The sequence below is a fragment of the Pseudophryne corroboree genome, chromosome 1, assembly GCF_028390025.1.
Source record: "Pseudophryne corroboree isolate aPseCor3 chromosome 1, aPseCor3.hap2, whole genome shotgun sequence".
In the NCBI taxonomy this organism is placed as follows: domain Eukaryota; kingdom Metazoa; phylum Chordata; class Amphibia; order Anura; family Myobatrachidae; genus Pseudophryne; species Pseudophryne corroboree.
The window spans coordinates 199,951,462-199,976,094 of NC_086444.1; the positions used below are offsets into that span (position 1 = coordinate 199,951,462).

A 24,633-nucleotide genomic window follows, 5' to 3' on the forward strand; every position below is an offset into this window, starting at 1 on the left:
TTGTGATAAATATGCCCCTTAGAGAGAAGTTACTATTTTAGAATACAAAGCAATTAAGTTGGCCAGAGACTTTATCCAATCTCAATTTGTTTATATTTAATTCTTCAAGACAATACCAAGACAATAAATCCAACACTCCAAAAAGTAGATCGCTTAATCAAGCAATAATCCAGATGTTTTAGGTGTAAAGTTTGGATCCTAATATCTTAATATATTTTGGATACTAACTGATATCACTGATTTAATCTCAGCACTACCAGAGGGCAGTGTCATATGTATTATGGTCCCGATAATTAAAATTTCTTATGATGGCAACAAGATACAAAGGATCGCCGGCATTTAACAAAAATCACATGCAGGGACAGAGTCTCCGACAGAAACAAGTATTTAAGTATTTCCGAGTGTAGGGTGCATCTGTGCGGTCATCAGACTACGCATGTGTGAGCAGAGAGTGTGAGGGACTTTTGCAGAATGTAGCCCATAGGCTACAATGGTGTTAGTTGCCAAGGCCAAAATTGGTAAATGTGACATTTTAGCAGTCCCCATTGAAACCTATAGGGGCTGCTTTATGAAGTCTCGGATATCTGCGACGGTCCCCCAAAAATACACTACAGGTATCCGATTTATGTAAACTCACAAGTATTAAAACAGTTGAAACTGGGGCAACAGATTATGATCAGAACACATAGCACGGAGGTTTCACAAATATTGATAAAGTTATTACCCAGATCTGCATGGTACAGAGGTATGACATCCATTCTGTAATGGTGTACCTTCCATAACTGGATTAGAATTCATGTCACTATCTCAGCTATGGAAAAGAAAAATTAGTTTTCTGAAAACTAATATAATATGTTTGAGAACATACCACAAAATTATTTAAAAAAACAAACCGAATTATGTTTATATTGTGTTATACAATATATATGTTTTTTTTTAAATGCATTTTTGTCACCATGATCCTTACCCAGATTATGTCTTATGTTGACGGGGGAGAGGAGGGAGCATCCATTCACTGAAGCTTCATGGGTCAATTGGTCCTTACCAAAATAGCTCCTGGTAGGCGTATAGTTTTAAGGTGTCCATGTATGCTGCTATTTTGCTGGACAAATAGCAATTTATCCCTAAATGGCCATACATTTCATGATGTATAGGCCACAATATACGTTCTTGATCATGATATCTACAGTGTGTGTGCCCAGAATGTCCTAAGAATGCTCGGGGTTACCACGACAGCAGCTCTACAAGATGCAGGATGCCGCTTCATGCGGGATGGTGTTGGGTGATTGCCAGCATTTTTGCATCCTAAGGTCAAAACCAGGGCTGTAACTAGGCACCGCTGGCACACAGCCCATATGCAAAATGGGCGCAGAACCGCCGGTAACATGACCCACACAAAGAAGGTGCCAGTCACCACAGTAGTAGGAAAGAGGAGCTGCTTGTCCTCAGAGCTGCTACAAGCAGTGGCTATTGGATCTGCTGGGGTAAGGGCAGGCGGCTGGAGGAGGACACAGAGCAGGGAGAGGACAGAAGCTCCTCCTCCTCCACACTGCGTGCTCTCTGCTGCTGCTGCTGTACCACCCTCCTCCAGAGACATCAGTCTTACTACAGCTCTGCTGCCAAAGATCCTCCCCACACCGTTACACTGTCTAAAATCGCTACCACATACAACTGCGTGCAGCTGTACACGGACCCCTCAGCACATAGGGCAGCTGTCCGGCGGAATGCTGGCGTCCAGCTGGTGAGGGGTCCTTGTGCGTGTGTCTGGCAGTGCCGAGTGTGGGCCCTGGTACGCGTCCTGCACATGTCCGGGGGAGCTGCTGGTGCCTGTGTCTGGCACGGGATCTGGGGGAGGGGCTTGCTAAAAGCGCCTGCTGCTGCTGCCCTGTGTGTGTGTCTGTGTGATGGGATGGGGGAGGCAGCTGGGGATATAGTCTTTAAATAAATATTTAACCCAGGGTCTAACTTTGTGATCCCTGTAGAAGCATTTTATAGTAGTCCCTGGGTGCTCAACCTCAGCTGTCAGGACCCAAGGCAGCTGCAACCCTTGCTTCCTTCCTAAAGTTGTGTGCTCTGGGGAGGGAAAAAACAACAACAAACACTCACACAACCCCCCCCCCCCCCCCTATATCTGGCAGGGCCATTACCTGGCACAATGTGGGCTCTACCTGGCATAATGTGTATCAGGGGCTCTACCTGGCAAAATGTGTATCAGGGGCTCCACCTGGTATAATGTGGGCTCTATGTCGCATAATGTGTACCAGGGGCACTACCTGGCACAATGTGTATCAGGGGCTCTACCTGGCATAATGTGTATCACCACCTTAACCTGGCATAATGTGGGTTCTACCCACCATAATGTTTATTAGGGGCTCTACCTGTCATAATGTTTATCAAAGGCTGTAACTGGCATGATATGGGCTCTAACTGGCATGTGTATAAGAAGCTTAACCTGGCACAATGTGGACTCTACCTGGCATAATGTGAGCTCTACCTGGCAAAATGTGTATCAGGGGCTCTACTGTGGTGTAATGTGTATAAGGACCTCTACTGTGGTGTAATGTGTGTAAGGGGTACCTACTGTGTGGTGTAATGTGTATAATGGATACTACTGTGCCATGTAATATGAATTGGTGCTATTCTGTGGCCATGACCCTTCCCAATAAAGCCATGCCTCTATATTTTCGGCATGCACTTCAGCGCGGACTGTTCCTGTTTTAAAAATGGTGGGACAGGGAATTATTTTTCTCTAACACTCAGGTACATTTTGGAATGGGCAGACAGATAATGTCTCATCTGAATAGCAATAGTACCCTGTAACACCAGTGAGGAAGAGGGTGATGCAGACAGGCTGTGAGGAATATCAAAGTCAAGACCAGTACAATAGTTATATCATTCAGTATTAGAGAACATGCCCTGCTACGATGCGTTAGTAATGGCAATTTTTTTTAATCTTAGCACTGGAAGGAACCTGATTAGTTCTCCTGTATGAGAATCCCGCCAGCTAGTGCTTTGCTGAACATCACTTATAAAGAGCATGCACTATGGCCCGAGTGTAACAGCCTGCAATAAGCGGTCACCGGCGCAATTTTGCAAATATAACCTCTACGATTACAGAGCAAATTAGTTGTAAGGCAAAACCACCTGATTTTACCTTAAAACGCATTACCACTTGATATCTAGCAGCTATTTCTGTAAAACCATACCGGTACCCGCAGACTGCAGGCTTTTACATTTAGGCTGAGGCCAGAAATGTGGGTACTGTCAGAAAAGGGAATCACATTTCAACAAAATCATTCTGAATTTCGCCTCACCTGCATCATGTGTGGGAAAGGGGGATCCGAATCTTAATTTTTAATACTTTAATTAGTGGTTATGGAATTAGTCCAAATAATGGTGTACTTCAGCATGTTAGCCAGCCTACTTTAGCTTTCAGAAACAAATACCAAGCTTCTGGTAAACTGCCACCCTCTGCATAGTGACTTTGTCCTTAATAATGACAACCTAAAGCGGGAGAGATCAATAAGAAATCCCATAGCAATGCTCCAATGCAACTTGTTACACTATTAATTTACCACGTGACATAAACAAAGTGGGGATAATACAAGATAGTACACTCAGTTAATGGAACACACTTAAAATAAAATAAAGCTAATATGGTTTCCCATGACCAAGTTTTCAGCTATAATGGGGGTGGCTACAAACTATTGGTTCATAATGAGTGGAATAAAATTGCTTCCATACAGCCTACAGGAAACCAACCTAAGGTGCCCTGAGCCTTTCCTCATCCAATAGACACACTACTATTCCCAGAGCGTCTTGTAACAGAGCTGAGGTTAGCGTCACTATTCTACAACACTCACTCAACCTCTGAAACACTTAGATATAATTTTCTCTTATTCACTTAGCTCAATTACATTTCCTGACAAAAGAAGAAAAAGCTAAAGACTATGTCACAGGTGTCGTGTGCCAAACGCAAAGCACCGCCAACCCGGATTCCCAGTCACAGAATTTTATAGCTACAATTCTCAATATTTGCATTACCGGGACAATTCTCTATGGCCACGTTCTTGAGCCACTGTATGCAGATTGTTATCGACCACCAGCCGTTGCTGTTAAATAGCATCCGGTACTCAGCTGTATAGTTAATACAGTCCTGGAAGGTGTGTCAGGACGTGATCTCTGCCCTAAGATGCTGCCAAACTCACCGGCCAATCGCTACAAACACTGCATTACGGTAGAGCATTTCCACTCATTTATGTAATATCAGCATAAACACCCTGAATCTTCTGTTAGTAAAATAGTCATTTAGATACTTTCAAACATAACACAGAACGCTGCAATACAAATCAACCCTCCTGTGGAGTTAATTGCATCTGTATTCAATAAAGGCAGAATGTATCTAAAATAGTTTTTTTTTCTGCTTAATTTTAAATATCTAAAAACAACAAATCCATCACATAAAAATAACCCATAAAAGGAGCATTATTAAAAGAAATAGGCCAATTTGTATTGCCTACACCTAAATATAGCAAAAAAAATTAATTCAGACTCTGACCTATATCATTTGTATTAGTATGTAGGTGAGAAAATTAAAACGCTTTCATTAAAAATACTGGTTTTAAGAATAATTATTACAATTTAAAACACTTACTGGAAAAAAGTATTTGGACCGAAAAATAATCCTATCGAACAAGTTTTTTTCCCTTTTTTTCTTTTTGCGTGTATGGTTCACAGTGTTTATAATCAAGAAAATAATCTTATTTCTGCCTGTGATAATACGCTGCCCAATAATGAATAAAAAAAAGTATTCACAGCACTTATATATATATACCCATGATGAAATAGAGGAAATAAAATCTAATATGCCCCATCAGTATACATAAAGGCAGATTGGTTCTTTAGCTATCAGAGAGGCCTGCGTTGCTGTATTAGGGCACTCGAGGCAGTTAAGTAATATTTACCAATTGAACAAGCACAAGGAGTTAAAACTTCGCCGCCATGAGAACTTATTTGAAATCCTCACTGGAAAGTGTTCCCTGTTGTCATGGAAACTTGGGTACTTCGGGGGTACACAGCCTACTGAATGGACACTAGCACAGAAGAAGTTAACTATAACATTAAAAAAAATCAAATAAAAACAAACAAACATGCTTCTGCTTAGCCTAAAATGGGTAAGAACACGTGACTGTTTCTCTTCCATAATGTAAAGGCATTGAGAACCCACCCAGCACACAAAGCGTTAAACAGGGCAGGCCGTAGAGGTAAAACGTAAGCAGGTCCAAGGCTCTGGAGGAGCAGACCAGCCATGGCATCCACTCACAGTGTAGGGCTACGTCAGGGCAATTAGACTTGCACCATGCTGTACTGTGCAGCGCTGCTGTCAGCCTTAATCTGTGCTCTGATGGCCAGCATGGAATCCACACAGCAGACCACAGGAAGCACAACCGGTGAACCCATATTGCTTTGACAGTTGCACTCATCTAGAAATAATGCAAAACGCTATTTAAATGTATACATCGTGACCCTGTGCTCTAGGAAGAAAACAATCTAATGAGGGGCTGGGAGACTGGGAAAACCAAATGTGGGGAGGGTTAGGGTGGGCCGGCATGATCACCCAGACTCCACTAGTTTTTTTGTTTTGTTATTACAATTCTTCATTCTTAATTCTGTTGGAGCGCCTGGTAGATACTGTCTTGTTTTTTGCATTCTTGGCTTCCAGGGCTTCGGTGAAGAACTTGAAGATGGAGGAGAAGCTCTTCCACGAAGTCAGCTCATGACGCTCCGTTCCTGGGGAGAGAAGACAGAAAAGCAGTGACTGACTGAGACGTGGGTGAGAACAGGTCTCGGGTGGTAGTAGGGCGAACGTACACACACACACACACTATAAGATTTTACCAGCACTCTGCACTATTAACTATTGCCTGTTTCACTAGTAATTAAACACCATTGTATTTTAATAACCAGTTCAATAAATAAGAAGCAACTCCAATTATTAGATGCATTTCATTTTCAGCGGTTTGAAAGGAGAAAATGTGTCATTTATTTAATGCCTTAAATAAGTTTATGTATAAACTCCATGAAACACTAATCAGCCATATAAACAAAACAGGGGCTGGAAATTGTACTTAATACTAGAAAAATGACCCCACTAACTGAATGAATTGCTATGGGTTAAAACAATGTTACTGATATTCATAAATGTTCCCCAATGTCTCTTATCACTGAGGAAATATGTACTCTCCAGTCTATTTGACGTACAAATGGTATAAAGCATTATTGTTAGACTTACATTTGGAAGTGATTAACCATACAGAAATCTAATTTCTCTTTTCCTAACTACTAAGAAATCACACCTGCTAATACTAGCACCAAGCAGTACTACATAGAAATGACCAAGCTGGTAAAACAGGTTAATGTAACAATATTACAAAAAATCATCTCATCTTCTTCTGTAACAATATCATCTAAAGTGAAAACACACACCTTATTTACAAAAAGGTGCAAAGTGATAATTAAACTTAACCACCTTTAAAAGGAGCTGGAGTTTAGTTGAATTAACACCTTTCATAAATAAGGGAGGCTATTAATTGTGTCAGCTTTTGCAGTCAGAGGTGTCATCTTAACTTGTCATTAGAAGGGTTCCGTATCTCAAGGATAAAGTTTGATCAGAGGAAGCTGGTAGATTGGCAGGGAGCCATACTGTATGTTGACACAGCTCACAAATGAATGGCACTTTAGCAGACACACAGGTGCAAACAGTTTACACGGCAACACTAACACATCAGGCTGTATACTATTATACAGGAATGGGAACTATTGTTTATGATTTATGATTTATATTTAACTTCTTATATAAAAAAACAAAAAACATAAAACACAGTAATAACTCATCCTCCTTAATGACAGACCTATGTAATTGACGATGTCAAAATTGATTTTATATTTAATTCCTTAGATGCAGTAACAATTTCTCTAAGATTACGCTAGAGTCTTCTATGCTTAAACAGTCTCACCAAGTGCCAGACTGCCCCCCCCCCCCACCTCCCTGCCACTTACCTCTGCTTGCCCTACAGTGAGTTACTCTTCTCTCATCCCTTGTTGATATGTCAAGTTACATTGGGGCAGATGTATTAAGACTGGAGAAGTGATAAAGCAGTGATAAGTGGAAGGTGATAGCGCACCAGCCAGTCAGCTCCTAACTTTCAATTTACATATTGGAGCTGATTGGCTGGTGCGTTATCACCTTGCACTTATCACTGCTTTATCACTTCTACAGGCTTAATACATCTGCCCCACCGTTACTATGTATATTCCTTGAAAAGCTCACCGGGCACTTTCTGGCGTCTTAAAAATAAAAGCTAATTATATTAATGTTTTTTTGTTTTGTTTACTCTGTTGGTACAGCGGATGGGGGTTTTAAGGATCCCTCTCTATTACAGAGTTTTGCAAAGAAGCCAATCCAGGAGTCCAAATATTGTTAATTACACAATCCCCCATCACAATGTGGGCTATGTGGCTTCTGTCCAGCATGAAATTTGTATCTGTGCTGCTCTACTAAACAATATAGGGGGTCATTCCGAGTTGATAGATCGCTAGCTAGTTTTAGCAGCCGTGCAAACGCTATGCCGCCGCCCACTGGGGAGTGTATTAGCAGAAGTGCAAATGGTTGTGCAGCCGAGCTCTGCAAAAACAGTTTTTGCAGTTTCAGAGTAGCTCTGAACCTACCCAGCGCTTGCGATCACTTCAGCCTATTCGTGTCTAGATTTGACATCATACACCCGCCCAGCAACACCTGCGTTTTTTCAGCGCCTGCGTTTTTGCAAACACTCCCTGAAAACGGTCAGTTGACACCCAGAAACGCCCCCTTTCTGTCAATCTTCTTGCGGCCGTCAGTGCGAAGAAAAACTTTGCTAGAACCTGTGCACAACCACAACGGGCTTTGTACCCATACGACGCGCGTGCGCATTGTGGCCCATACGCATGAGCATAAATGTCATTTTTTTTTCACCTAATCGGTGTGCTTGCGAAAATCGGTAGCGAGCGATCAACTCGGAATGATCCCCATATGCAGGTACCCCTTGCGTACTTAAGTGGGAAGACCTCCTGCTTTGCCTGTTCAAATGGGGCCATATTCATCTGCAAACCTATGCGCTGCGGGGTAAGTCTGGGCATGTCAAATGCACATATAAACATGACTTACTTTAATAATTATTAATATATTAATATTAAACTGGACTACTTACAGAGCAATCAAGTAACAACCAACACGAAGTAGATATTTAGAGATAACCATGTACTAGAAACTGCCTCCGGCAAATCCAACCAAACGCCTAAAAGAAAGCCTTTTATTATTGCATCGTTTTGCTAATTTTCTTCCCAGTGTATTGCAAATGACACACCATAAGGAGCTGCCGGGGCTGTGTGTATCACCACACTCTGTATGGCATCTGGCTTGTGAACACCACTCACCAGCAGGGCCTATCAGAGGAAGGCTGAGTAGTTAGTATGTCACAGCCTCAGCTGCTCACAACCATTCATCCCCCTTCTGCTCGGAGAACCAGAAATATAGATATTGCTCTGAATACAGAACTGCAGCCATGTTTCACTGCTATAAGATCCACCTCAGATCTGCCTGTGCCTTTTGCCCACTCACTGCTGACAGAGGAAGCCTGCGAACCAGTTTTGCAGAAATAGCCATGGGTTAAATAATAAATGCATAGGCTGCGTGCACAAGCTTAGCACAGAAGCAGAATCGCACCACCTGCTTCATCAGTTCCAGCAAATTTATTCAAAGGGGGAGATAGGTCATAGGTCTGTGAAGCATGTGTCTGAGCCCTTCAGTCATCTGCAAACAGCACAGTGTCTATGATACAGCGGGGCCGTTATTCATCTCTCACACTCATGAAGGGAGATTTGTCGTGCCAACTTTCCCCTATGGATATACAATAGGCAGATATACCAGCGAGAGGGTTCCCTGTACGTTCCCCTTAGCCCAAAATGTCTGCCGTAAGAGGCCCATGAGTAAGAATGGAGAAAAAAAGAAAATAAAGTTAACAATAAAGTGAAACATGATTTCTCATCCCATCATTGCATATGTTTCATACTATAACACTGTCAATGTTAATTCCTGATTCGGTAATAGTAGGTCATTGCTATGGTTACCCTACAATGGTGCAACACTTCTCTTTCCCTTCAGCTATTCGCTCAGTGCTGGTAACCACGTTTGTTGCCTAGCAACAGTTTTGTGACAATATCACAATCTGGGAGAACAACAATGAAGACATTTTCGCAGCGGCGCTAGGTGGATGGGAGAAATGAGGGCAGAACACACACACACACACACACACACACACAAAATGACACAGTCGTAGGGTTGAGAAATGAACGTGGGCTGGTCACAGCCAGCACAAGATCAGTAACAAAGGGTGGAGAAAAACATTAGGCTGTTAATATCAAATTACCAGTGATGACCAACACAATCAGGAGTACAGTGGCTATTTCACATTTTATTCTAACACCATGGAACCACAAAAGGGCCTATTTGAGAGTTTTGATCAAAATGGAAAAAAAAAAAGAAAAACAAACACAAAAAAATCTAAAGCTTTTCTGAAATTACAAATACTGATAATACTTGTACAACCATCATTAGATGTGGTCACCCATGTGAGAGTATATGGGTAAGTCACATTTCAATAGGGAAACGAATACCTGTTCTTCTTTGCAATATTGCTCTAATTCTGCGTTTTGCAACCAGTGTGCCGCTACACAACTGGTTCCTGGCACAAGCTGGACACACCTGCCAGGCCTCCGCAGCGCTTACATATACTGGATTCTGGCATATATGCATGGCCGATAATGTGCAGGTTTGCCTGAGCAGCTGAAACACACAGGCAGAAGTAATGCCGCATACACACGGTGCGACGGACGATACTGACTATATTGTGTCCGGAGGCATGAACCTCCAATATTGGCGGTAATTCAGACCTGATAGCTGCTGTGCGAACTGCGCATGCACCGCAATGAGCAGGCACGATGGACGGCTGCACAGGGGATCGCCAGTCAGCGATGAGTTTGTGCGAAGGATTCATTCGCAGGCGTGTCCAAGCGTTGGAAGGGAGGGTGTCTGACGTCAATTCCGGTCCAGGACAGGCTGATGTAATCGCAGCGGCTGAGTAAGTCCTGGGCTGCGCAGAGACTGCACAAAATCAGTTTGTGCAGCTCTGCTACACATGAGATCGCACACTTGCACAGCGAAAATACTCTCACCCTGTAGGTGGCGTCTATATGATCGCAGGGCTGCAAAAATCGCTACCCAGCGATCAGGTCTGAATGACCCCCATAGTCAATATCGACCTTGCCTGCACACACTATTTTTCCTTGCGATGCTGATCCCACAGGACCACGCATCGGCATCGCAACATGTTCACAGATGGTGCAATATGCACTGTGTTATTTTACCAATATGGACTATATAGTCCATATCGGTAGAAATATTGCACCGTGTGTAAGACTCAACGCATGTGAGGACCACAGGTGCAAGCTGCAGGAGCTTTGTGCAGTACAGTATGTGGGCCCGGGGCAATATGTGCATTAGTGAATGCTTCACTGTCCTCATTAGTAAGGAGGGTCCCTACCCAAGCTAGATGTGTTATACATATCAGTTTTTACATTTTTACCAATGACATGGGACAATTTATCCAATGATTGATGAAGCTGGACAGCAACCAAGAGGTGAATAAGAGTGAGGGGGTAGACTGACTTCGGATGGGTCTCGGGCTTTGAGGTGAATATGTCTAAGTCCATGGGCTTATTCTTGAATCCTGAGGTTGTCCAACCCTCGTGGAGTAGACATCTACCGCAGTCATGGGCCAAGTCCCACATCACCTATTTGGGAATACAGCTGCCAAAGTTGCCATCGGCTCTTTATCGACTAAACATCACTAAAGCAATCTCTTCCATCGTGGCAGGGCTTGAGGGGTGGGGCCATCTCCTGTTATCCTATTTGGATAGGGCGAGTCTAATAAAAATGGTTACCTTCCCACGTCTACTTTATTTGTTTCAGTCCCTACCACTCCTTTTAACGCAAAGAGACACTATAAAGATGAATGCTTTATTCAGGAAATTTCTTTGGAAAGGTAAATGTCCTAGAATTGCCCCGGTGAAGTTGCAACAGACCAGAGACAATGGAGGTATTAATTTCCGCATATAAAACACTATAATCACGCATCTCTTTTACGATATTTACGCGACTGGTTACACTATAGTGATATTTATACAGATTCGTATTTAGTCACACAATTTTTGTCGGAGGGTAATTTAATTAGCTTCTTACATCAACATGATGCAGAAATCGACCAGGAGATACGAGAGAACCCATTGTTATGGTCCACGAGAAAGGTGTGGCATATAATGCGTCATCAAAACAATTTAAATGCACATAAATCCTTGTTTCTGCCATTTTTGTCTAACCCGGATTTTCAAAATAGATTAGCATCCTTTCCTTTTACATTATGGAGGAGAGAGGGAGTACAGGATGTAGGCAGTATTGTCGACACTTCATCTAAATGTCTGTTGACGTTTGAGCAGGCAAGGGAAAAATACCCAGTACTTCGAAGATTCCCTTTGGCATTTTTCCAGGTGCAACACTACGCAAGCTCAATTATTAAGTATCTTTCAGAGTAGGATTGGCAGAATACAACTGATACTATGCTTCGATCTACTCCACCAGTTAAGAAAGCTATTTCTTGGCACTACACTATTTTAAGAAAGCAAATAGTCCATGAACAGGTTACTTCAGGGGTTAGTCAATGGGTGTCTACCTTCCCCTCCTTAACATGTAATGATTTGCTTAAAAATCTCCACAGTTGCTGTAAATTGTTGCCCGCTGCGCAATACCTAGAGATGTTCTTGAAAATTTTTCATCGATCCTATTTTACTCCTCATAGGCAATATCTGGCTGGTATGACTACCTCCCACAACTGTTTACGATGCATGTTCCCTCAAGCGGACTGCCTCCATTGTTTCTGGTCTTGTCCTTTGCTTCAGAGATTTTGGCTTACTGTGAGGAAATTCTCCTTGGATCATTTAGTCAATTCCATTCCATTCAGTGCTGAATGGGGAATTTTCGGGATAATACCTACTACACAAAGGATAGCCAAGGGGGTGCAGGAAGCTGTTACTAGCTACAAGCGCTGCTGCCCGAAAAGTAATACTGCAAAACTGGATCTCTCCCTCTCCGCCATCCTTACAGATGTTTAAAAACAAGCTATTCCATGTTTTTAACATGGATTGGATTGAAGAATCATTGAATAAGGAACGTTTGGTTCCGCCTTTCTTTGATACCTGGGGGGGCCATATCTCCACCCTGCCCAGGGAATTTCAAAATAGACTAGTAGAATCTCTTACAAACACTACGTGGTTTCAGCAGCGGAGAATCACGGGAGATCTCCCCTTTAACATATGAGGGAGTGCTACTTCTTGCTTTCTCCTTTTGGTTCTGATCGACACCTTAGGAATTGGGTTTGGCTCCTCACTCCCCTCCTCTTCTTCTTTTCACTTAGTAATATATAAGGTTATTGTGAATGACAGTGTCATTGTTATTGCATGTCACGATCTTGCTTCCATGATGGTGGTTTATATTCTATCTCTTTGGTAAACAGATGTACTATCCTTATGGATTACTCTACTGCATTGTAACATATTTACTATATCAGATTTAATGTACTACGTGGATGCATATTTTAGGCCATTTAAATGTATTTAACGTACAGATTGTACAATATCATTGACATTTGCGGTGCTTAATAAAATTTATTTTGAAAAAATAAATAAAATAAAGAGTGAGGGGGTATTACTGGCAATTGGGCTGAAGTTTGTGTATCCTTCTGGGGTCACTCTTTCACTCTGGACAGGAGGATCCCCTGTATGTAGTCAGACAAATATTCTGAGCGCCAGGCAGAGAATGTAGTACTTTTGGGTGCCACTAGATGTCCTCATCTCCATTGTGCCATCCCCATCTGCCAGAAGTTGGATCTACTGACCACAAACTGACAGCTGAGCACAGAGAGAGTGGGGTAGAGCCCTGGAGTACCCACTGTGGAGTTCTGTAAATATCTCAGGAGAATCAATAGCTGGAGAAAGCCTGGGAACCTACAGAGGAACTGAGTGATGTGTTTTTGTGTGTGATATACTGTATACATACATATATATATATATATATATATATATATATATATATTCCATTTTTGGGGGGGCACTGTGCCGCTGTTCCACCCTGCGGGCCAGGAGTTGAGCGGTTCCCTGTCACCCGCTGCTCTGCCTAGTGGTGAATAGATGCTGTGCGCATGCGCACAATGTCTATTCACAGGAGACAGAGGGACTAGGGGCATGGCCAACAGCTCCCAGAGCGCTGGGCATGCCCCCACAGTAATGAAAACGGGAGGCATTGCCTGCAATAGCAGCATTCCAGAAAAGCCATGACCCTTTTGCAGAGGCCACATCCCCTTTATGAGCGCTCGCGGCTTAGCCACATGTAGGAGTTGCTGGTACAGAATATTGGGAGGTATGATATATCTATCTCTCAATATATAATTTCTATATGCACACACAACACATATAAGGCACCCTCCCCCTCCAACAAATCCTGTGTTTGCCCCTATATAATGATTACCTCTCTGCAGTTACTTGTATTTACTAACCAACAACATAACTTTTTTTTTTATGATAAAATTTCTCCATAATAAAACAAAAAAAGGAAGGGTATGCCTTGGCACTATCAGCATCTTGCTCAGTGTGCCATGAGGGAAAAAACACTGCTCAACAGTGGACAGGGGAGTTGAAAATAGGTGTGGTATGGTTGACCGGCGGTCAGCATACCGACGCCGGGATCCCGGCAGCATACCGACGCCAGGATCCCGGAGGGGGCGAGTACAGCAAGTCCCTTGCGGGCTCGGTAGCGACGACAAATGGAAATAGTCCCTGTTGGTCTGCATGCCGGCCATCGGGATAGTGAGGGGGCGGGATGTTGTGGGAGGTCATGTGACCATCAGTCTCCTGACCACCTGTCACATGAATACCACCCGTTGAAAATTACTGAGCTACTTGGATGGGGACTGTTTGTGAGCAGCAATTTTCAGGCTATTCCATAGGCTGAAGATAGTATGGACGTCTGGGCCAGTATATGCGTTCATTTTTTATTTGAGCTTTTCAGCATTCTCTGAGCTACTGTCCTGCTGAAAAGTAAAACGTCTCTAGATTGCTTGCACACTACAGAAGGTTTTCCTCCAAGATTGCTCCATCATTTTTGCTCTCGACTTGGACCAGTTTTTAATTGCAGCGAAATACCAACATAGCAGTTCCCACCACAATTGTACAAGGTAGCGTATTCCTGGGATGGTGCATGCTGTTAATCCTAGACAGAAAATCAATACAGGCGCTATTAGAAATAAGACCATTCTATTAATAATGAATAAATGCTGCTCTCAGAAGGTATTCTCTTAAACCTAGGTATCCAAATAAATTATAAATAACTATAATAGAGAGCGCAAACATAAATAATAATAAAAACAATTTATTTGTTATACACAGCATATATTTATATTGAATTAAACATATAAAACAGAGCTAGAGAGCCATGTGCCAATGCAGAGAAACTCTAGATCATATCATATCATATCATATATACCACATATAATATAAATAATGAATTGGGATAAATATATTGATAAAATCCCTTTTTAACTCCTGTGGTAATTGATCCAGTACTCTCAAAACGGAAAAAAGAGTTCCTAGGTATCAAAGACAATTATTGATCAGCTAAACCCCAGTTATTATATGAAGTGCCTATTGTATTGTAAGTTGCCTCATTAGATGGTACCAGTATAGGTGCAGTGGTGCGCAATAATTCACCAACAACAGGTGATTTTTACTTCTTTAGCAACGTAATTGTAACACCCCTCTGCCGTTGTTGGGGTATATTCTCACCATACATGCAGTTCTTATTGCCGTGTCCTATTGCACAAGGACGAAACTGCTGCAGCGGCGGTGGATGTTTAACGTTGGTGCCGGGTCCTATCGCACAAGGACCGGACGGCACTTGAAGAAGTGGCAGCAAGCCGAGCTATAAATCACAACAGTGAGGCGCACCTGGATAAGCACTGGAAGGTCTTAAATGCAGCTGGGTAGAAATGTCCTGGATATGAGGAAATAATTTTGCGGCTCCGTAACTCCGTATCACAGCCCCTTGACGCGTTTCTCCGACTTAGCTGGTGTCGGTTTCTTCAGAAGGTATTCTTCTGAAGAAACAGACACCAGCTAAGTCGGAGAAACGCGTCAAGGGGCTGTGATACGGAGTTACGGAGCCACAAAATTATTTCCTCATATCCAGGACATTTCTACCCAGCTGCATTTAAGACCTTCCAGTGCTTATCCAGGTGCGCCTCACTGTTGTGATTTATAGCTCGGCTTGCTGCCACTTCTTCAAGTGCCATCCGGTCCTTGTGCGATAGGACCCGGCACCAACGTTAAACATCCACCGCCGATGCAGCAGTTTCGTCCTTGTGCAATAGGACATGGCAATAAGAACTGCATGTATGGTGAGAATATACCCCAACAACGGCAGAGGGGTGTTACAATTACGTTGCTAAAGAAGTAAAAATCACCTGTTGTTGGTGAATTATTGCGCACCACTGCACCTATACTGGTACCATCTAATGAGGCAACTTACAATACAATAGGCACTTCATATAATAACTGGGATTTAGCTGATCAATAATTGTCTTGAATACCTAGGAACTCTTTTTTCCGTTTTGAGAGTACTGGATCAATTACCACAGGAGTTAAAAAGGGATTTTATCAATATATTTATCCCAATTCATTATTTATATAATATGTGGTATATATGATATGATATGACATGATCTAGAGTTTCTCTACATTGGCACATGGCTCTCTAGCTCTGTTTTATATGTTTAATTCAATATAAATATATGCTGTGTATAACAAATAAATTGTTTTTATTATTATTTATGTTTGCGCTCTCTATTATAGTTATTTATAATTTATTTGCATGCTGTTAAGCCATACTTGCCCAAGAAGCCTGGAAAGGAGATGCGGCAGGTCACTTCAGGGGGCGGGGCCGGACTGTCATGTCATGATGTAATTCATGGTTTTTAGCCCCGTCCCCTTCATGCAGTCGCTGCATTTTCAGTGCTGTTATCTCCATCCTGCACACTTAACTATGAAGTGGGCAGGATGCGGGAGAGCCACATACCCTTCCAGGGCTGCAGGAGACTTCCCAAAAAATTTATAGTCTCCCACAGCTTCTACGAAGGTAGACAAGTGTGTGTTAGGCCAACAACAGGCACAGTACCTAGGTGTTTTTCTTTTCTTCCAAAAATTCAATTTTTTATACCATACCCCCCTCCTTCCTTGTTTATTGGGTCCCAGTGGCACATGTAGGGTGGCTTTCTGAGTACCTAGAAAACCCTCCACCTGATGTGCCAAATTCTTTTTTTCAGAGACTGAGACAGCTGTGTCTCCGTCTCACCACAAACCGCGACTGTGATCATGGAGCTTCTGCCCACAGAGCGCTCTGAACAACAAAGTTCTCTGTATGCCCGGTAGACAGGATGTCCCTTCGTCCTCACACGGACTATACAAGAAGAAAGTGCAATTCTGAGGTGACTTCCAATATTATACAGCTTTCACTGACTGAGTGGGGAGAAATACAGAGCACCAATTAAGGTTGGTCAGGTTCCAAATACCTTATTTGTGGTGAATTATACTACTGGTATGGGTTTCAAAATTATATTGCAAAAACACCACTGTTCGAGTGCAGTATCTACACAATGGAACATTTCCTTGACACACATCCTCTGCTGAAATTATACTTTATGCACCTTTAAAGATTTACCCCTGATGAAGTCTTGTAAGAGACAAAACAGGTTGGATTTTATTCGTCAAGACACAATTCTGTGATCCCTGTCTCTCCATTGTAAGAGTTCTGGGAAATCTGTGTCGGATCCACTTTTGGGGTGTATTCCAACAACGTTGTATGAATTGCAAAGAAAGCTGTATATTATTATTGAAATGTTGGTTGCATTGATGCATTTTTGAGATACTTATTGGTAGATTATAATTATTTAATTGACAAGCTCATTGGTGTTTGATGTTGCCAATAGGATTGTTATGCTGATGCCAACAGAGGAGACATTGAAAAGTGCAGCTATCCCTTGCTTGACACGCAGGATAAGGGTATCGGTTTTTAGAAAAATGTAGATAGATAGATAGATAGATAGATAGATAGATAGATAGATAGATAGATAGATAGATTAATACAGGCTCAGAAACCATTGAGTCAATTCCTGTCCAAGGCACCATCTGTGTGGAGTTTGTATGTTCTTTTTAATAGATGGGATGAAGATGATATTCAGAACTAATATAACATACAAGATTTTGTATTTTTGCTACTGCAACTGGTATATAACAAATACAAACGCAACGACATATGGTTAACCTATTGCCGCATATAGCGCCCAATTCAGAGCTGATAGTAGATGTGCTAAAATTAGCACATCTACTATCACAATCTCTGACATGCGAGGGGACGCCCAACATGCCAAGCCTTAACCTCCCCCCCTCCCCCGCAGAGGTGCGAAAGCATCAGACGGCAGCAATGCTTTCGCACCTGGTGAGTAGCTCCCTGCCTTGCCGCCTGACAGGCGGCTACCCGCCATGTTTTGGGTCGCATACCTGCGTTGTCCAGACCGTGCCCTCCCAATGCCGCCGACACACCTGTGACCGCCTCTGCCTGTCAATCAGGCAGAGGCGATTGCACCAGTGAGATGCTTTTGCATCTCACTGTGTGCGCACGCGCAGTGCGGATGCATTTCACGCATGCACAGTATTAAAATTACTGCACATGCATACTAGACTCTGGGACATCACTAGAGTCTCCTATTGACCCTGTGCTCAGAGTCTATAGCTCCGTCAGCTAGAGAGTAGGAGGCTTGGATAGAGACTGCACACAAGCCACCTCCTCTCTTAATATGCTGCTGCTCCGAACTGTCATTTTTCAAACACAACCTGAACATGGCAGTTAGGAGCTGATTGGTTGGTACTTTATCTCTCTCCACTTTATCCATCTGCAAGCTTTGATACATATTCCCCACAGTACCAAAAGTTAATCATGTGGGTGGATATGACTGGGCAGAGTAGGCAAACAAGCAGCATTGCAGTCAGTAGGGGCAGCAGACTGAGGTGACCCTGGTCCCTTTACCAGTACATAATGTAATACAAAATAATTCTAATTTTGGAAGTAAAGTTGCTGTAAACGGACAAAAAAATGTTGTTCATACAAATTGGTTAAATCCGTGATTTAACCAATTTGTCTGAATGACAGGTTTTGTCCATTTTCCAGTGTTCGAGAGCAAATGATTGATTGTCATTTGCTCTCATACATTACCAGATTTTCATTCCAACCAGCCAGATCTGCCCGATAATTGTATAATGTATGCCCAGCATAAGCATTAATATAAACAGTGACATCACTAAGATTATGAAATACATTTTGTTTACCTAAATATACTGATGCCAATTTAATTAGGAGATATGTACAGCTATGTGCCACTGTAACGTTGGTAGTGGCAGTCTTCTTTGCCTTTAAATTGTGCCAATTTTGCCCCTAAATCACGCATTTTAGTTTGCAGCCCTAGAGCGATGATTTTAAAAAACACAAATTAGGGGCTATGGTGGCAGCCTCTGCCAGCACTACATCTCTCCTAACTGAATCATCCCCAAAGAATTTAAAATACAAATATCAACAATAAAGAAAAGTGTTGCCCCAAACACCAATGACATGGTTTCTATAGAAGATAGCATAGCTGACTTTAAACACGGTCCTGCAGACACTCCCTGGAGAGGCTACCCATAGAAGGTGAGAAGGTACTTCAGTCTAATGTTCATTAATCCGGAGTCTTAAAAGTCTCCAATCGTGATGATGGTTTTGGGATGTGGTGAACTGGGAATAGAACTAAGATGACCAACCCCTCTCTTAAGGGTCAACAAACAGCTTTAAAATGCTAATGATTTTCAGTCACTCTTGCAGAGAGACAGATTTGAACCAGTGACCTCAGGGTGACAGGCTATGTATCTCAATGCCAATCTGCAGACCAAGCCATCCAAACTTCAAGACTAGATCACCTAGTAGTGTATTGAATGACTGTGACATTGTGCACAATTTTAGTTAACCCTTATGAATTTCCGAATCTTGCTCCACTGTCCTCTGCAGCTGCGGTTTTCATTTTAAAATGACAATTGATTTTCAATACTGAAATGATAATCACTGTTGTGCCGTGCAGTAGACTATTAATAAAGCCACTGATTTTTACAATTCCAGTTGGTAAAAGCAGATTTTGTTTCCAAATTCTGTATGAACCTATGTCACATGGAATCGTTCTCTATCCGATAAGTATATAACTATGACATCTTTCACTTTGTAACCATTTTATACATTTGATTTCATTTCACAGCTGGTAAAGATTAATAGAAAGCGGGTTAAAGACTGGGTGTGGAATGGGTTTTTTCTCGTGTAGAATAAAAAGCTCCCGGTAATTATTCAAACTACATTTTCGTTCAGGGGTTTAGAAAAGTATTTATAAAAGGATTTGTCTCCTAAAACAATCTATCTGCCGTCTGTAATGTCACTAGACCAATTTATAACATTCTCTCTTTCTAATGCTGTCACTCATTCACTCTGGCTGCAAGTTAGATACAATGAGACATTGGTTTTCCACACTGAATTTACATTGATGTGGCATGAACTGACCCTGAGTTTATTAGAGTGACCTCTAGGTGGTCTGCACTGGTGCACACTGCTGAAAAATAGCAGGCGAGAGAGACATGTTATTTTATGGACAGGGCTCACCGCTGTGGGTCAAGTATACCAGTTGTGGAATCATCAAGTTAATAACCTTCAAACAGACATCTTTACCTGCTGCTGCCCCCAGAAGAGATGTGCTCTCTTTCACGTCGGAAATTGGTATTTATAATTTACAGCCAGCTTCACGTACAAAGTTACTTTCACACTAACACTACTTAGCTCTATAGCATAAAAACAATGGCCCTCATTCCGAGTTGTTCGCTCGCAAGCTGCTTTTAGCAGCATTGCACACGCTAAGCCGCCGCCTACTGGGAGTGAATCTTAGCTTAGCAAAATTGCGAACGAAAGATTTGCAATATTGCGAAAACATTTCTCTGTGCAGTTTCTGAGTAGCTCGAGACTTACTCTTCCAGTGTGATCAGTTCAGTACTTGTCGTTCCTGGTTTGACGTCACAAACACACCCAGCGTTCGCCCAGACACTCCTCCGTTTCTCTAGCCACTCCCGCGTTTTTCCCAGAAACGGTAGCGTTTTTCACACACACCCATAAAACGGCTAGTTTCCGCCCAGAAACACCCACTTCCTGTCAATCACATTACGATCACCAGAACGAAGAAAAAACCTCGTAATGCCGTGAGTAAAATACCAAACTTCATAGCAAATTTACTTGGCGCAGTCGCAGTGCGAACATTGCGCATGCGCAATTAGCGGAAAATCGCTGCGAAGCGAAGAAAATTACCGAGCGAACAACTCGGAATGACCACCAATGTACCTAGGAGACTTAGGGGAACATTTACTAAGCAAGAGCGGAGAAATTTCCCCATCAACCAATCAGCAGCTCTGTATCATTTTATAGATGTTACTTCAGTGCCGATTGGTTGCCATGGGCAACTTCTCCACTGGCTCACTTCTCCGCTCTTATCACTGCTTAGCAAATGTCCCCCTTAAACCTACAGCACTAGATCGCCTTCTGTGATGCGCAGTATTCAGAAACATGCTTGACAACACATTTCAATTCATTCTGCCATGTGTCATGTTTGAAACAGTCAGATCAAACAAACAAAAAAAAATCATTATAAAAATAAGAATAGTACGTGATCAGTATTTACAAATAAAGACACAGAATAATGAAACAATGTTATTTATATTTTATCAGTTATTTATATTGCGCACATATATTCGGCAGAGCTTTATAGAGAATATTTAGTCATTCACATCAGTCCCTGCACCAGTGCAGCTTACAGTCTATACTCCTTATCAAATGGACATGCACACACGTTCACTAGGGTTCATTTATTGTTACAATCCAGTTCGTTGACCAGTATGTTTTTGGATTGTGGGAGGAAACACGTGCAACCACAAGGCAGAAAGGGCCTTGGCAGGAGATTAACCCAAGACCTCAGGGTTGTGAGAAAAATGCTAACCGTGCTGCCCATTTTTGAGATGTCTTCTTGCCTTGCTCAACATCACAATTTTAGAAGCTTAATATTTGAATGATGCTTTCCTGAAGGATCATTTTATTATATTATCCAAGTATTATTTTATTTGCATAAAATAGAATTTCACAGCAGATAAGAACCTCTTGGCACATCTAGTCTGCCCTTTTTCATTTATCCTTTTGGCAACTTCAACCCAATTTTTTCCTTTGGTCTTTGTAAGGATATTCTTATGTCTATCCCAGGTGTGGGTAACTTGATTCACTGTCTTAGCCTCAACCACCTCTGATGGGAGGCTACTCCAGTTATCTACTACCAAATAACAAATAGGATACTTGGGAATGCTGTTCCATTAGAGTAGTTCCCAATTATAAATAAGGTTTTCTGTGCTGAATAACAAATGACCAAATTATTTACAGAAAAATAGGATGAACATAACCTCAGATAAGAAATACAATCCCTTTAAAACTCCAACGCTGTAAACCTGCTCACAGGATGGATCGCAGTGTTATAGGTTTGACATATTTTGGAGCTCTTGTCTAAATTACACTGCCTTACATTTACATTTCAAGTCTGTTTCCTTACTCTTTTCAGACCAAGCCTCCGACCTGGGAGATTACAATCCGGATCCTGGCTTGGTTTGAAAGGGTTTGTATGTCCGGGGATCTTGACCCTGGGCGCGACCAGGGTAAAACCTGGGACTAACTAGTGTAGTCTTCAATGTGAAAGCACAACCCAGGTCATGCTAAAAGTATGCAGAGAGCCAGAAATTATGTAATCTCCAAGCGCCGGCAAAGAGACGACACGGCAATAACCAAGGTCAAGTCTGCATGGTGAACACGGTTTCAGGTAGCTGGATATGGCTTGAAACCATGTTCAGTAAGCCAGGTTGGACCTGGGACTTTGGTCTGGAAGCAGTATTAGACTGTCACTCATTTCTTCATTAAGCTGTATAGCTAAGGCTGGGTACACACTTGACGATATGCAGTCGATATATGTCATTCACATCGTCCAGTGTGTATGCACTCCCGTCGGTCATTAACAATGTCCGATATCTTTAGTTCTTACCTTGAACTCAAAAGATATCGTGAAAGCCTGCATGCTCCTGGATGTGGCCGGGCGATATCATTTGTGGGGGAAATCGAACACAATGTCACATCAGATGTGCATCGCCATGTGTGTACCCAGCTTAAGCTTCTTATGGAAGGAGAAGGAGCCACTTCATGATAACGTGTGTGTATATATGACATCATTACCAGACAGAGCAGTAATTACATTTTAGTACATTTTATGCCTATGCTTTAGTTTTATAATTAAAAACAAGGGAAATAAAACACTATAATTTGCATGGTTCTGCTTTCAAAAGCCAAAATTAAAGTTTATCATTAAGTGAAATCAAATCACATATTGATACTTGTTTTTTTCTCTCTCTCTCTATTTGTGCTATAGTTACTTGGCTCTAGACTCTCGTTAGGTGTTGTCTCTCATTCCTGTGCTGCAAGGGTGACCAGAAACTTTATTTTATTATCACTGTGACTTTATTCCATATAAGTGATAATATTGCCATTCCTCATATGTCCCTGATTACTAGTGGGGATAATAAAAACACAAAAGCTAACCCCCCCCCCCCTTCAAAATTCTCTCAGGCCACAGCATCTTTACAGTTTATTAGCCATCTCACTCTTGAACATTCCAGATGCCATTTTGCTTGTCTGGAAACTCATAATGTGAGATGACACAGATAGCAGCCTTGCAGGGGGAAGAACAGCAACTTGATATTAAATTATGTTGCAATCTCTTCTCATCTTAACTAAGACACGTTGATATCTTAAAACTAAGGTGCAAAAAAGTTGCTATAACACTTCATATACACACTTATGAGGTTTCTTTTATATTTCACTTGGGCTAAATAATTATTTTTGTTCACAGGAACATCCTTGTAAGAAGAGAGAATTCCTCTGCTAGTGGTCAGTAACAAAAACGGGCAGAAGGGTCTTTATGGCTAAAGACAGAAAGTGACTGAAAGGTCGTTTTGTGACCCATATTGAAGAAAACCCAGAGGATGAACGTGACAGCTGCCAAAAAAATGTCTCTCTTAACATTGATATTAATAATAATAATAATTTTATTTATATAGCACTCTTTCTCCAACAGGACTGAAGGCGCTTTACAGAAATAAAAAGCAATGCACAAAATACAGAAGATTTAAGTAATAAAGCAATAGATAAGCCACACAGACATAAACGAAAACCTTGAGTGTGCAGTAAGTATAATGCAGGATTGGTGTAGGCATTTTGTGTGATAACTTCCAAGGATTGTGTATTCCACCCTCACAAGGTACCAGGTGCGACAGCCATCTTGGGCGCACTGTGTAGGATTACCCAGGGTGGAATAGTCTACCCCTAGAAGAGATAACACAAAATGGGGAGATTGCAGAGCCCTAAAATTCAGGTGCATGTATTTTTCATCCCATCCACAAGTGCACCAGATGAGGCAGCCATGTTGGGTGCACTAGGAAGGTTACACTGTGGGAGATGAGCCATACAAGGGCCAAATGCATGTATGGGAAAACTGACTCGTGTGTAGTAGTATGCTATACCCTGCATGGAAATCGGAGTACCCAGAGAAAACCCACGCAAGTACAGGGAGAATATACAAATTCCACTCAGTTAGGGCCATGGTGGGAATGGAACCCATGACCTCAATGCTGTGAGGCAGTAATGCTAACCATTACACCGTCCGTACTCTTAACAAATCATCTTTCTTGTATTCTATTCATTGTTGTTATTATTCTTATTATGATGATGATTCTTATTTTTTATAATACATGGTCTTTATTTTAAATATAAAAAAAAATGCACATGGCATAGTAATCATATTATCAGACAAATAAAGAAATATAGTCATAGTAAGAAAAAGAGAAAAACTCCTCTTATTAACCATGTAGAAATGCTTCAGCAGATTACTATCATACGGTCCAGCCCACACAATGCCATATTGCTTACAGTCAGATTGCTCTCCAATATCTTAGAACGCCAATATTCTACAAAGTTTATTTACACTTGTAAAAACAATGGGAAGGATTCAGTAAGGCTTCAGCTGACACAATAAAGTGACACTAAATGAGGAGACTGAATACCTGTGACAACGCTTACTTTTTGCTGAACTTTATACGGTGTAAGAATTTTATGATTATCATATGTAACAAAGGTCCCGATTCAGAGGCGACGCAAGTCCCATCGCAAGTGTGAATTCATGCACAGCGGATATGCAAAAATATGCTAATGACTGGAATATGTACAGAAATGCTGCACCA

The 24,633-nt window shown here is 41.8% G+C and overlaps 1 protein-coding gene and 1 long non-coding RNA gene across 7 annotated transcripts in view; one reads left to right on the plus strand and one right to left on the minus strand.

Annotated features, from left to right (window-relative positions):
* Nucleotides 1-24,453, plus strand: part of LOC135060861 (uncharacterized) — a 75,846-nt gene extending 51,393 nt beyond the window's left edge. For all 3 annotated transcript variants that reach the window (XR_010247266.1, XR_010247260.1, XR_010247272.1), the window contains 2 exons: nt 5,723-5,833; nt 23,247-24,453. This is a non-coding gene — a long non-coding RNA (uncharacterized LOC135060861). The remainder of the gene's footprint in view (nt 1-5,722; nt 5,834-23,246) is intronic.
* Nucleotides 4,641-24,633, minus strand: part of ARB2A (ARB2 cotranscriptional regulator A) — a 792,581-nt gene continuing 772,588 nt past the window's right edge. For 2 of the 4 annotated variants that reach the window (XM_063964011.1, XM_063964006.1), the window contains one exon: nt 4,641-5,790. In XM_063964011.1, coding sequence (XP_063820081.1) covers nt 5,648-5,790 — 143 coding nt within the window. In that variant the 3' untranslated portion in view covers nt 4,641-5,647. The remainder of the gene's footprint in view (nt 5,791-24,633) is intronic. The other 2 variants (XM_063964010.1, XM_063964008.1) reach the window with 2 other exon arrangements.